This window comes from Trachurus japonicus, chromosome 1 (assembly GCF_045865225.1).
Source record: "Trachurus japonicus isolate A0001 chromosome 1, Traja_1.0".
In the NCBI taxonomy this organism is placed as follows: Eukaryota; Metazoa; Chordata; class Actinopteri; order Carangiformes; family Carangidae; genus Trachurus; species Trachurus japonicus.
This window is the reverse complement of record NC_140907.1, coordinates 26,312,249-26,325,038: the sequence shown is the minus strand read 5'-3', so window position 1 is coordinate 26,325,038 and position 12,790 is coordinate 26,312,249. Positions and strand designations below refer to the sequence as shown.

Sequence of the window (12,790 nt, the reverse complement as noted above, 5' to 3'; positions counted from 1 at the left end):
AATGCAGCTGCACGTGTTCTCACTGGTACCAAGAAATATCAACACATCACACCCGTTCTGAAGTCTTTGCACTGGTTACCTGTTAATACAAGAATCGATTTTAAAATACTACTCCTGGTTTACAAAGCACTACATGGCCTTGCACCTCAATACATCACAGATATGCTCACCACTTACACCCCAGCAAGAACACTTCGGTCATCAGGCAGTGGCAACTTACTCATTCCTCGCACCAGATCCAAAGAAGGGGAGGCAGCTTTTAGTGTATATGCCCCACGAAAATGGAACACCTTGCCCGACACAGTTAGACATGCCACGTCACTAGCCATCTTCAAAAACAGATTAAAAACATATCTATTTTCAACAGCATTCTGTTGACCTGTGTGTGTGTGTGTGTGTGTGTGTATGTGTGTGTAGATATGCATATGTGATTGGGTGAGTGGGTGTGAATTTGTGCATCTAAGTGTGTATGGGTTGAAATTGACATATATGATTGTTTGCACTTGCACTCTCTCTGTTTATATATGATTGTTTACTTGCACTTGATCTTTTTTGTTTGTTTTCTATGTGATTTATAATTGATTTTAAATTTGATTGATTTTTGTTGTGAAGCACATTGAGTCTGCCTTGTGCATGAAATGCGCTTTATAAATAAAGTTGAATTGAATTGAATTGAATCTATGGAGCATAGATACTCAGATGCGTCTGTTGGGAAGGTGCTAATGTTTTCAAAATATCACAGCTGTTTGTTCCACTAAATGCTTTAAACTACAGTTAGAGGAAGAGGTTCTGTTTAGCATCATTAACAAGGAGTATTACATGATTACAAAATAATAAGCTTCAAGCTCTGTATTTTATTAAATTAATTAAACAAATATGGACATCTGAATGTTCCTTGGGGCCCACTGAAAAAAACGGCTTCAAAGTGTAAAGTCTACAAGGCTAACCATAGTGCATCAACATGAATAGAAAGTATAGATCTAATTCATGAGAGTGTTAGCATGACATGAATTAACACACAATGAAGCACAAGGCAGCCTCGAGTTTCTTTAAAAAGATTTAATGGACTGAGAGAACAACATACTTTTAACTAGGGAAAGTGTGTTTTTCATTTAGCAACCTACAATCAACTTTGTCCCGCTGCACATTCCTGGTCCCGTCTCCACAGTAACAGCACTCAAGCAAAGACTATTTGGAATCATGTGGCACTTTGCAGCCCTGCTTTCATCTAAAACATATAGACTGAACAGAAAATTAGGGACGGAGGGCAGAATTTTTTTTCAGCTTGGACAAACTATCACTGAAGCCAGAAGGCCCGACCATAAGGAAATGAAAGCATACATCTTTTCCGTACCGTTAGTAATCTGTTTACTGTAACAGGAAAAAGTGTGGAAAAAGGAGTGAATGACTGACAATTTTTGTGGAAATGAAAAACTGGATTTTGCCATTATGCATCAAACTGTTTCATTTGCTTTCACAAAGAAAGCTTTCACAGCAAAGGCTGCAAACAGCTTTGAGTGAAAGGGCAATGCATACATTATCCAACAAGAAAGGGCAGTGCATACATTATACAATCAGCATCTGCGTCTCATTTAGACTCAACACATTCTGCTCTGGTCACTTTATAATGGATAATTTCACTTCAAGTCGAGACGCAACTTTCTTTGAGCATAGTTGGGTCCAGCTCTACACCACCACCTTGATGGCAATGAATCTTTGAAATATTATTTATCTTCAAGTAGAGACACAAATTGATTATCCTGTGGCCTATGATAGTTGATATTCAGCACCCAAGGATTAGGTGATGTGTCCTAACTTGTTTATCACAGCATATCATACCTTTTGTGTATAGGGTTTGCTGTCACTGTTCTTTGAGTATGTTAATAGTGGTGTTTGGCTACAGACATGAAGATCTCATTGTCCCAAATCAGTTCAAACCCAGTTTATAGGGTGACAATCAGATTGTTGGACTATGGTTCAGATCCTAGCTCAAACCTCAAGACCTTTTTCACCTAACAACCCTGTAGTATGAGATGAAATCAGCCAATGGGTTGTTTAAAAGTTCCCCTTTTCCATTCACATCCCTGTCTTGTAATCTTCTACCTATGTTTTTGATTAATTGCGCCCCCGCTTCCTGATTTTTACATGCTGACTTGCTCATTCCAGAGGATAGGTCATGAAAAAAACTGTTACTCATAAGCAATAAAAACGCCTTCGCCTTTTGTATCAATTTTTATCTGGTAAGGTATAAGGTGTGTCACATTCAACATCAGCCAGGTGTAGCTTGAGGCGTGGAGTCTTGCACAAGTTTATAATGAGAAGCATTGTTTTATTGCATGTCTGCTTCGACTTGCAGTGGAAGCTGTCCTCAGATAGGTTCACGAGCTCTTCACCTGATTACTGCTGCAATTCTTGCTGATGCTTATCCATCTTTTTTATTACCATTATTTTACTCATCTGTTCTTTTGTACTCCATACATCACATATCTCTTTGGTTGCATTCAGTTTGTGGGGCCTGCACAAGGAGTTATAATCCTCTCAACTTTCTTCTACTGACCCACAAATAATGTACTGTTGCTTTGGATCAAAAAGTAAAACCACAGAACAGGAGGAAAGCAAAAAAGAGAAAATATACCATGGGAGAACTTAATCAAAATATCATAAATAGGCTCTTAGGTCCAACAACATTCGGCTGTCTTTGTAATGTTTCGAATAAAGGGCACGCCACATCTATTTTGTCATCATGCACAGTTGGTGCACTTACTCTGCATAAAGTCTATGCAGTTTTGAGCACCCATTGCTCATAGACGCTTACATAGACTTTTGCGATGTTTGTACACTAATGGCTAGTATAGGAAAATCTCACAAATTATAAAATGTGCATATATTTGTCTAAAGTTAATAGAGTAAACTGGGGATAAAAGCTAAATGGCATCAGAGAGCAGAATATCCATCTTGCTCTGTTCCTGCTAAAACTCCAAGTTGGTTAATGTGTTAAAAAATATGCGCTTGGAAAGCTTTTAGTGCATCAAGGTTTAGTGTCATTACAGAGAGCCTTCGTGGACCTTATCTGTCAAAAAATCGCAGAACTATTAGCAGATTTTCTGATTAAAGCATGGAATGGTAAATTTGGTCTGCATGGGAAGGGGCCCAGAAAAGAATCTTGATAAGTTTAAATTAAGATGGCACCGAGCCAGTGACCACAGCGCTTTTAATAACACAGAGAATGTCTGGGCAAACAGTTGTCACGGACTCCCTAAGCAGTCTGACAGAATAGGAGCCATATCTTGAGAAGAAGTCATTAAAAAGTTTTTTTTTTCTTTTACTTGAAATCATTGTAGATGAAAACAGGGTGGCACTCAGTAAACCGTTGTCAGGGACACCACATTTAAATTTAATCATATGTATCACAAACATGCAAGTAATCGTTTAGCCTGTTCTAAAATACATCTTCTTCCCAGATTGGTTAGATACACCTACTCGCACAAGAATGACTGACTGTCTTCTTGCATCAGCGACCACAGCGTGCAAGGCTCTCCGCAGGAACACTTTGTCACCCGCAAAGTTGTATTGTTGTTTCAATGTTGTTGTGCATGCCACTATGAGAGGAATAGCTGAAAGAATAATGATTTATATTGTGGTGAGCGGACTAACAAAACACTACAACACAGAACGAGACTGTGCAATTGACTTTTGTGCTCACGTGCAAGGGTTTAGGATTACAAATGTCAAGTGAAACAGGAAAAGGCTCGAGCAGCCTTTCCTCGCTCCTTCCCACTCTGGAAAAACAAATTCCATAACTGAAGGTGCGTGGCTCCTGGCATTTTTCCTTATACCACTTTTTCATTTGTTTTCTAATTTTAAACCTTCTTAAAACATTCTGGTTACGATTCACAACATGCAGCTGCAGAACAGAATATGCAGTGGGCTGTGCACCCATGCTTATATTTTCCGTTTAGAGGCATAATATTCTAAATGCATATGGTACCCTAACAAACCACACCCTTCGTCTAGTGAAATCTTAGGAGGGGCATTACCACCTTGGCTGTATTTAGTTGTCTACTGACCTCAGATGTAATCCATAATAACAGGACCCAACCCAGGACAATCCTATCATTGCATCTCCTGACAATCATTTAATATAGGCCTCTGGGATTAAGCAGAAGATCAGACTAGACTCCTGAGTCCATACACGATACAGGATTTTGAGTTAAGACAAGGAAGCTCGCTGGCCTGCATATGGATCCATCTAAGCGCTACACTCCATGTTTAACACTATTCCATGCAAAATTCAACTTCCACCACAGTCAATTGTACACATAACCAGAAAACACATCCTGAGAGAAAACAATATAGAACAGTACTAGCTCAAGCTTTAAACATCTCTTTTGATAAAATAAAACTGTATTACTAATCAAGTATGTCAAGTATCAATGTACAAGCACTGCCACAGACACAACCACAAAAGCATCACAGCTGGCACACAGCCCTGGAGGATGCATCCTTCATAAAGGCTCATCTCATGTGAATTTTTCCACACAGAGAAAAAACATTTCCCTCTGTGGAGAACTGAATAAATCTGATTCTAGACAAACATTTAACTTACATTTAAAAATATGAAACACTATCAGTGGCAGCACATTTCCAGCTTTTTGCAATATGAACCTTAGAGATTACATGTGCCAAGATAAATCAATCTATAATGCATTAAGTTTCACTGCTTCATTTAGACATTAAACATGCATAATGCAGAGCAAATTTTAATTTCAAATAGGTGAAAATGTCACATTGAGCTGTCTGAGAATGTGGTTATCTAGTTAAAAAAGGGGCAGCAAGCCAGGTCCAAAACATCCAAATCAGGTGATTACTGGGTTTTTGGGCAGAAACTCCTGAAATTCCAGACTGCTTATTTTGAGCTAATTTGAGTCAGCTGTTAAAATCATTCTAGGCAGCTGAGCAAGTATTAACATATTTTCAGTAACATAAATAAGGAACCCACAAGCAAAGCCTTGCCGTCAGTACAATGTTACAAACATGCTGTTATAAAAAACCATGTTTTAAATGCCATTAGAATATCGTATCCTTAGGTCAAACAGATTGGAACATTTTCCAAGTTTAATCTGTTTTAAAAAAGGAGTGTGTATTTACACAGTGAGAGCGTGGCTGGGGAAAAGAGAGGGTGAAATCACTCTCAATCTTCTTAGTGCCACAACAACTACTCAAGAATGTCCACACAGGTCTGAGAGACAGCTGGTCCATCTGTTCCTGCCGTCAATTCTCCCAAAGAAGAAAAATGACTGGAATCAGGAACCTTACCCCTCTGTCTCCTGGAAGATTCCCTTACCTCTTTGTTCCACAGTGTGACATGACTAAATGAACCATAGCTGCACAGTACTATGTTTATGCAAATAGCACACTTTGACACAAGCTTCACATAGTTTTATAGCAACAGTGGGAAAAGACACTCACCAGTTTCCTCATCGATGGTAAATATCCCCAGGCCAGATCCATCTCTAATGGAGTATCGGATCTCTCCATCGCGTCCTTGGTCTTCATCCTCGGCTGATACAGTCATCACAGAGGTCCCAACAAGGGCATCCTCCTTTATAAATCCTTTTTCCACAAATGATCGGAACAAAGGTTTGTACAGATTCTCGTTCACATCCACCACATCCACCTCAATGAAGCAGGTTGATGACAAGGACATGGGCTTCCCTTTGTCTTTAGCTTTCGCCGTGAGGTTGTAGACCTGTTTCGTCTCGTAGTCCAGGTTTTGCACAATCCGCACAGCGCCACTGAGTTTGTCTACTTCAAAATTCCCGTCTCCATTGTCAATGAGGCTGTATCGTACCTGACTGGAGGGTCCGACATCAGGGTCGTGGGCCTCCAGCCACATAATTACAGTACCAATAGGGAGGTCTTCCCTTACTTTCACGCGGTAATTAGGAGGGACAAATTTAGGTGGATTATCATTCACATCTTCCAAGGTGATCTTGAGTGGCACAGTGGACACTAGCTGTGGCTCATTCACCGACTGGTCACGTGCCGCGATCTTTAGATTAAAAGTAGAATGGAGCTCACGATCCAGCGGCTTCGTCACAGTCACCACACCGGTCTCTTCATTGATTGAAAATTGATCTGTGCCGCCCAAAATCGAATACTTGACGACTCCATTATCTCCTTGATCTCTGTCCGTCGCATCCACCTGGATCATTTCCGTACCAACAGGTGTGCTCTCGCTTATTTCAACTGAATACGAATCTTGCAAAAACTGAGGACTGTTATCATTGGCATCTAGGATCTTAACATCCAAGAGACGTGATGAGGATTTCTGTGGTATGCCAAGATCATAGACTGTAATGTTGAGGGTGTAATGGTCTGTTGTTTCCCTGTCTAGAGGAGAATAAACCAACAGCCAACCAGTCTCCATGTCTACTATGAAGCGGCTTTCTGTGTCTCCTCCTGAGATAACATACACCAGTTTCCCATTGAAGCCACTATCTGGGTCTGTGGCACTTAAATGGACAATCCTGGCCCCAACAGGGAGGTCCTCTTTAACCTCAATAACAGTGGGGAAAGATTCTGCAAACTGAGGAGTGTACCGGTTGACTGAGTGAAAGTCCATAAAGTTGTCATCTGGCTCGGTCTGAGTGTGGATTTTGCTGCCCTGCAGTAGCTTTTCAGCCAACATGGTAGCGACACCAGTTTCAACACATTTTAACTGGACTGGCTTGCGTGCCGTGATGACAGTTATGTTCATGATCATGGGCTGAGTCTCGTGTTCGCCGTCAGTTGCGATGATTTGTAAACTATGAAAGGACACTTTAGCTGCCTCTCCCTCGCTCAGCGAGTGCTTCAGTGAAAGCATGCCAGAGTTTGGGTTCAGTTCAAATAGATCAAGATCATTCCCAGCTTTAATATTGTACCGTACAAGCTGCAGTTCATCAGCATCTATGGCAGATGCAGTTGTTATCTGCTCTCCCACGCCATGGTCTCTTGGCACAGTCACTTCACAGTCCACATTTTCAAACAGGGGCTTGTTGTCATTCAGGTTATTTAATGTTATGGTGACTGATGCCTCCACCTCTCTCCGGAAAGGGGATCCCCAATCTGATGCCCTGACTTTGAGACTGTAAATCCTGGGCATGAGCTCATAATCTAAGACCTCAGAGGTACTAATGACACCAGAGAAGTAGTCAATGACAAATGGTTGAGGGCTCACATTGGTAATACTATAGGTCACATAGCCATTCTCACCACTGTCTAGATCGGTGGCTTTCACTGTGACCACACTGGTCCCTATGGGTACGTTCTCATCAACAGTGGCCTTGTAAGATGTCTGATGGAACTCAGGTGCATTGTTATTCACATCAATCACATCAACGATCACTTTTGTCATTGCTTTCTTGTCACTGGTAATCACGTCCAGCTCAAATTGGGGGGCAGAATCAGCATTGATTGGTCCAGTGGTGCTGATTAAGCCAGTGTCCGGATTGATTGTAAATTTGTTTTTGTCAGACTTGTGTTTGAATGCATATTTTAACTGTGGATACTTTGGCACAGCTGTTACCATAGTGACAGGTGTATGAAGAGGGGAAAATTCACTCAGATTGACTCTGTAAACTGCCTTTTCAAATACAGGAGGACCCACTTTGAACTGTGCAGAAGTGACATGTACCAATTTAGCAGATGAAAATTGAGGGGGGCTGCCTTTGTCCTTTGCCTGTAAAGTGAGATTATATCCAAAAGGCTGGCTGTCCCAGTCAACGTCTTTAACCGCCTTTATTTTGTACTCTTTGCTCCCGGGGCTGCTTCTCACAGCCTTAAACTGCTGAAGAGGGTCACCGGCAACAATACTCAATGAGGCTATCTCTCCATTTGGTCCCTGGTCATTGTCTTCCACTGTCACAATAGCATAAGTCGGGTCATGGTCTGTATCGGAGGGAGCTAGGGTTACTGCAGTGATTACAGGTGCATGCTCATTGGCCTGCTCCACCCTCACTGTAAGTTTGGCCATGCTGCTGAAGCCACTGCTGCCGTACAGCTTCATCCCTCTGTCCACTGCAAGGATCTCTAACTCATACAGCTTCGTCTCAGAGTAGTCTAGTTTGCCGGTCAGTGTCACCACACCGCTTGTTGGATGAACTGCAAACATGTCCGTCCACTCTCTGAAGCTGTAGTAGTATTCTCCATTCGTACCGATATCTGCATCAGTGGCCGTGACCTTGGCCACACTGGTGCGTATAGCTGTATTCTCAGGGAGAGAGATGCTGTAGGACGTGGGTGAGAAGAGAGGCCTCAGATCATTGGTGTCCAGTACCTGCACTTTAACTCTAGTGCGACACTCTAGATTGGTGCCCCTCTCTGAGGCTTTAACAGTCAGCATGTAGTGGTCTTTAACCTCCCGATTCAGAATGGCAGTGCTGCCTCCTTTGGTCCTTATTCGCAAAAAACTGAAATCTCCCAACAGGTAGTCCTCAGCTTTGAATAAGTTCTCATTGTCTCCAGAGATGATCTTGTACCGTATCTCCCAGGCTGGATCTGTGATATAGATCCCCATCTTGGTGTGACTCTCTAAATAAGTCTTAGCAGCAGAGTTCTCATATATGGTGGCATTGTAAACAGAGTGGGTGAATTGCATGGTGGGAGCTCTCGCCATCCTTCGGTTCCCTGCGCAGCCACAGAGCAGCTGCAGGAGCAGCACAAGCAGTGAAACCAAGTGCTTCCCCATTATCGTACCGTGATCTTCACAGAACCACCTGGAAAGAAACAGAGTTATGATTGTTAATGTTTCAATTTTTTTTAATGTCATAATCACAGAAAATGTGTGTAATTTATTGTAATTACAGCGACTAAAATTTGAAAAGCAAATACCCACACACAGTCATCTCATTCCCCGTGTCAGAAGCCTGGTAAGATAAGCCCTTAAAAACCCCACACCTTACTTCTTTCGTCATCTTGCACTTTCCCAGATTTTAAATGTCATAGCAAGTGATGGTTGGGATGATAAATGGCTTAATAGGCTCCATGTGGAAAAGATGAGGCAGAGCAGTCAGTCAGGTGACAAGATGTAAGCCCGCACTGCTCCCATGTCTGCACAATGCCATACGCCAACTATGTGCATTTCTCAACAGTAGAACCTCATTTACCAAAACGTCAGCTTAATGGGCTCATAGAAATAACTGCTCTTATGAAAACACATAAATCTTTACTTTCCTTATTGCAAAATGTAAAAAAAAAAAAAAAAAAATTCTACCCATGCACAATGAAGGTTGCTTTCTTTTGCATTGTTTTTTTTTTTGTTTGTTTTTTTACATTTCTGATCATCATCCTAATTGCATACAATTCAACAACTCAAAAAGATACTGGACGTTTCTGCCTGTGATTTCAGCAGCAGCAGCACACAGGCAAAATCTGCAGAGTTAAATCAAACACAAGGGTACTCTTTGCAATCTCGTCGAGCTACAATCATGGTTTAAGCCACAGGGGAGATGAGTAGGAAACTGTTTTAAAATTGCAGATTCATTCGTTTACAGCCGCTTTACAACGTCTCGGGCTCTGCGTGGGAGTCCGCACAAAGACAAATAAAAAGCAAGACGTTGCTATGTCTGCAGCAGGAGCGCTCTATTATAAAAAGCCACATTATTTACTTTTGGCGTGCCAGAGTGACCCGGCCGGGGTTTAGTTATCACTGCTTTATGTGGGGTTAATAAGTGACAGAGTCGAGCTCAAATCACCTTAAATCCGAAACTATCGCCTGCAGGTACAAAAGAACCATCTGCTCGAGGAGCACCATTGTGAAAATTCAAACTTAAAACCAAAACTTGTAGCTAATTTTCACAAAAAAAACTCAGCACATTTGCAACATTTCTCCACAGCATAAGCTATCACCAGTGAGTCGGTTTTCTTACAAAGGTGGGAAAAAAGTTAAATCTCTCAAGATAATAAGTTAGGTGCTTCCATGCTATTTCATTTCAAACCCCATCCCCCAACTAAAGCCATTCACTTCACTAGACGATGGCAGCCGTTTGCGTATAAAACGAAGAAAAAACACCGTCTAACAAACCCCAAAGCAGCGTATAAACTACCGTCAGAACGGATAATGGATACACTAACTCGTCGTGGTATCAAAACCAACGCTAAACCTTCAGCTTTGTTGAGGTTAAACTTCTCCGGAGAGGTGGAGAAGGCAGCGGTGGCTGGTTTCTTCCACAGCCCCGCTGCTCACAATAGCCGACCTAACCTCTCTCAACTTTTTTTTTTTTTTTTTACGTTACACAGATGCCTTTGCAAACCGTCGCCGACTGGAAAAACCTTCCCCGAGGGCATAAAACAAAGATTCACGTACCTCTTCTATTGTTAATCTCATAGATTTGGGGGTTTTGCATGTAGTTTATATAGTCCAAATCTCGGCATGGTAGTACATGGACTTCTCTCCTCTCCGTTAGTCCGACTACCACCACCAGGCAGCCTCTCTCGCACTCACTCGCTCTCTCTCTCTCTCCCTCTCTTTCCGCCTCGCTCCCTCCACTGCTTCCCTTTCTCTCCCGTACTGGAGCTGTCCGGTATCTCTCCGCGCTGCGCACGTCCGGATCTACTTACCGGCTGGCAGCAGGATAAAACCTTTCCGCTCTGCCTGAACCCCGGACCTGGGCACTTTGATTTATAGCGACTGACCACACTTTTTTTTTTAGTTTAAATTTATGTTAAATATTTAAAAAATGACCAAAGGGCTGTGCTCGGCTAAATCATGTTTCTTAATCTAGTAACCACCACCACTTCACCTATACCCTAAAGGCAACCTGCTCATTATTAAGGGCATAATTTCACTGGAATAATTTGTTACTCCAATTTTCCAACACTGATTATGGCTTTAATGGCCGAAGAATATTAACCAATCATTTCTCAGCGCAGGAGATCTAGGGTTCCCATTATGACCCTTTTTTTCATATAGGCCTTATCAATTCTAGTAAAATTACCCGTAGGCTAGTATTAATCTTTCCTTCTAATTACATGAATCCACATTAAAACAATCCACAGCAAAAGTCCTGTTGAAGTTAGGGCACGTGAGATGTCCTTACAAAAGGACACAAACTTGTGCTGTCCAAATGGGACGAAGCCTAATCCAATATTCACCTCTCCATCTGCAGCACAAACCACTTAGGCTACGTGCAGTGACGAGGTTATTTAGTGGGGGAAAGAAATAGAAGGCTAAATAAACAAACAAAAAACTTGAGTTGATGATGAAGCAGAAGCAAACAAATATTAGTTTATAATACAGCCTCGTTTATGGTCTCAGTGCAGGGGGAAAATGGTCCGTGAATTAACATCAAAATATTGTTGTCAGCAGAAGAGAAAGTGTTTTGCAAATGAAATCGCAGTTCAGGGCATCACTGATGATGATAAATAGGTTCATAATACTTGCAAATGCAAAGTTCCTCGCGCGTGTTGTTGCATTTTATGTGTTGGAACAACAATTCCTGGGATTATCTTCTCGTCATTATTCTTCCTAATGCTATTGTATTTTAATAGCCTGAATCTGGGATGGAAATACAGCGCCCGGCAGTGCGTGCCTGGGTCTCTATTTTGGCATTAGCGCAGGGTGACTGATGATGGAGGTACAGTCGCCATGAAGGCTCTGATCCTATCACCCCCCCTTCTTCCTCCTCCCCCTCCTCCTCCCAGTCATCCTGACTGCTCCTCCAGCCCAAAGCTGCACTACCTTCCCTCCACAGGCGCTCAAGAGTGTGGCTGCTATGCGATTGATGGCGCTGTCTCACTGCTCTTGCCCGGACTGCAGTGATCCAGCTGGTGCGCCTGCAGAAAGCCTGTGCTGCATGCAGCTTCACAACTTGTCAACTTGTACCGCTGCCTGCCCGTGCGAGTGCGCTAAGCGTGCGTATTTGTCCATTTGGTTGCTTAGTTGGCACAAAGTCACACAGATACACTACACTCACTTTTTTTTAACGCATTCTCCTAAAAGATGTTTTGACCTGAGCGCAAAGTTTTCTTTAACCTTCTTTAGAAACAAAGCAACGGGTCACTGTCCTCTCATTTCACTCAGAGCTACTCACCAGACCGGCTGGATGATCGCCGGTGGCCGCTCCAAACTTCCCCTTCACATAAATCTTGGCAATTGAACGCTTTCTGCCAGCATCTCTAAGACCAGCGAGGCTTCAGTTGGTGTGGATCCGGCAGTTTTTAGTCCTCTTCAGTCTCTCTCAGTCTCAGAGCCCCGTGTTTCGATCCGCTCAGCGCCTCAGAGCCATCACACATGGTGGTGGCTTGATACAGTAGAGCTGTAGGCTACGCTTCTGTCTCGATCCTCTCCTCCACAGCGGTTCAGGTGGTGTTGCATAGTACTGTTGCTGCCTTCAGGTGATGTCGGGAAATATCGCTGTCCTGATAGGGGCGCGTAAGTAGAAAATATATATATATATATATATATTTAAAAAAGAAAGGCAAAGCCGTGATTTACTTGTCTACAGTTCTCTACGCGGACAAGTGACAAGGATATAGAGGGGGCGGAGTGAAAGGAAGTCACATCAACTGATGGAGAAAGTGATGCTTTTGATATATGGCTTGTAGTGCGTTTTTATTTTGGCTTATGAAAAAAAAAACTTTAATATGTCTACTAAATGTATCAAAACGTGAATTTTAGCCTACATTTGATGCTGTTCCTAATGATCAACATTTTATTAAAGTTATTTTTTTCTCATTGACTCATAAAAAATAAAAAAACACCTCTCTTTCTAAAACCAAAAGCACCCGAGTGTCACTGGAACATCTA

At 42.2% G+C, this 12,790-nt stretch overlaps 1 protein-coding gene across 8 annotated transcripts in view; it reads right to left on the bottom strand.

Annotated features, from left to right (window-relative positions):
- The window catches only part of fat1a (FAT atypical cadherin 1a), a 75,107-nt gene extending 62,731 nt beyond the window's left edge, over positions 1-12,376 (bottom strand). For 6 of the 8 annotated variants that reach the window (XR_015036197.1, XM_085782844.1, XM_085782864.1 and 3 more), the window contains exons 1-2: positions 10,349-10,545; positions 5,470-8,759 (exon numbers count right to left, since the gene is read on the bottom strand). Coding sequence is in view for 7 of the 8 variants with exons in the window: in XM_085782844.1 (XP_085638970.1) it covers positions 5,470-8,731 (3,262 nt within the window). In the remaining variant the exon portion in view is untranslated. Of the gene's footprint in view, positions 1-5,469; positions 8,760-10,348; positions 10,546-12,074 lie in introns of those variants that run through there. The other 2 variants (XM_085782884.1, XM_085782853.1) reach the window with 2 other exon arrangements.
- Positions 12,377-12,790: the final 414 nt, after the last annotated feature.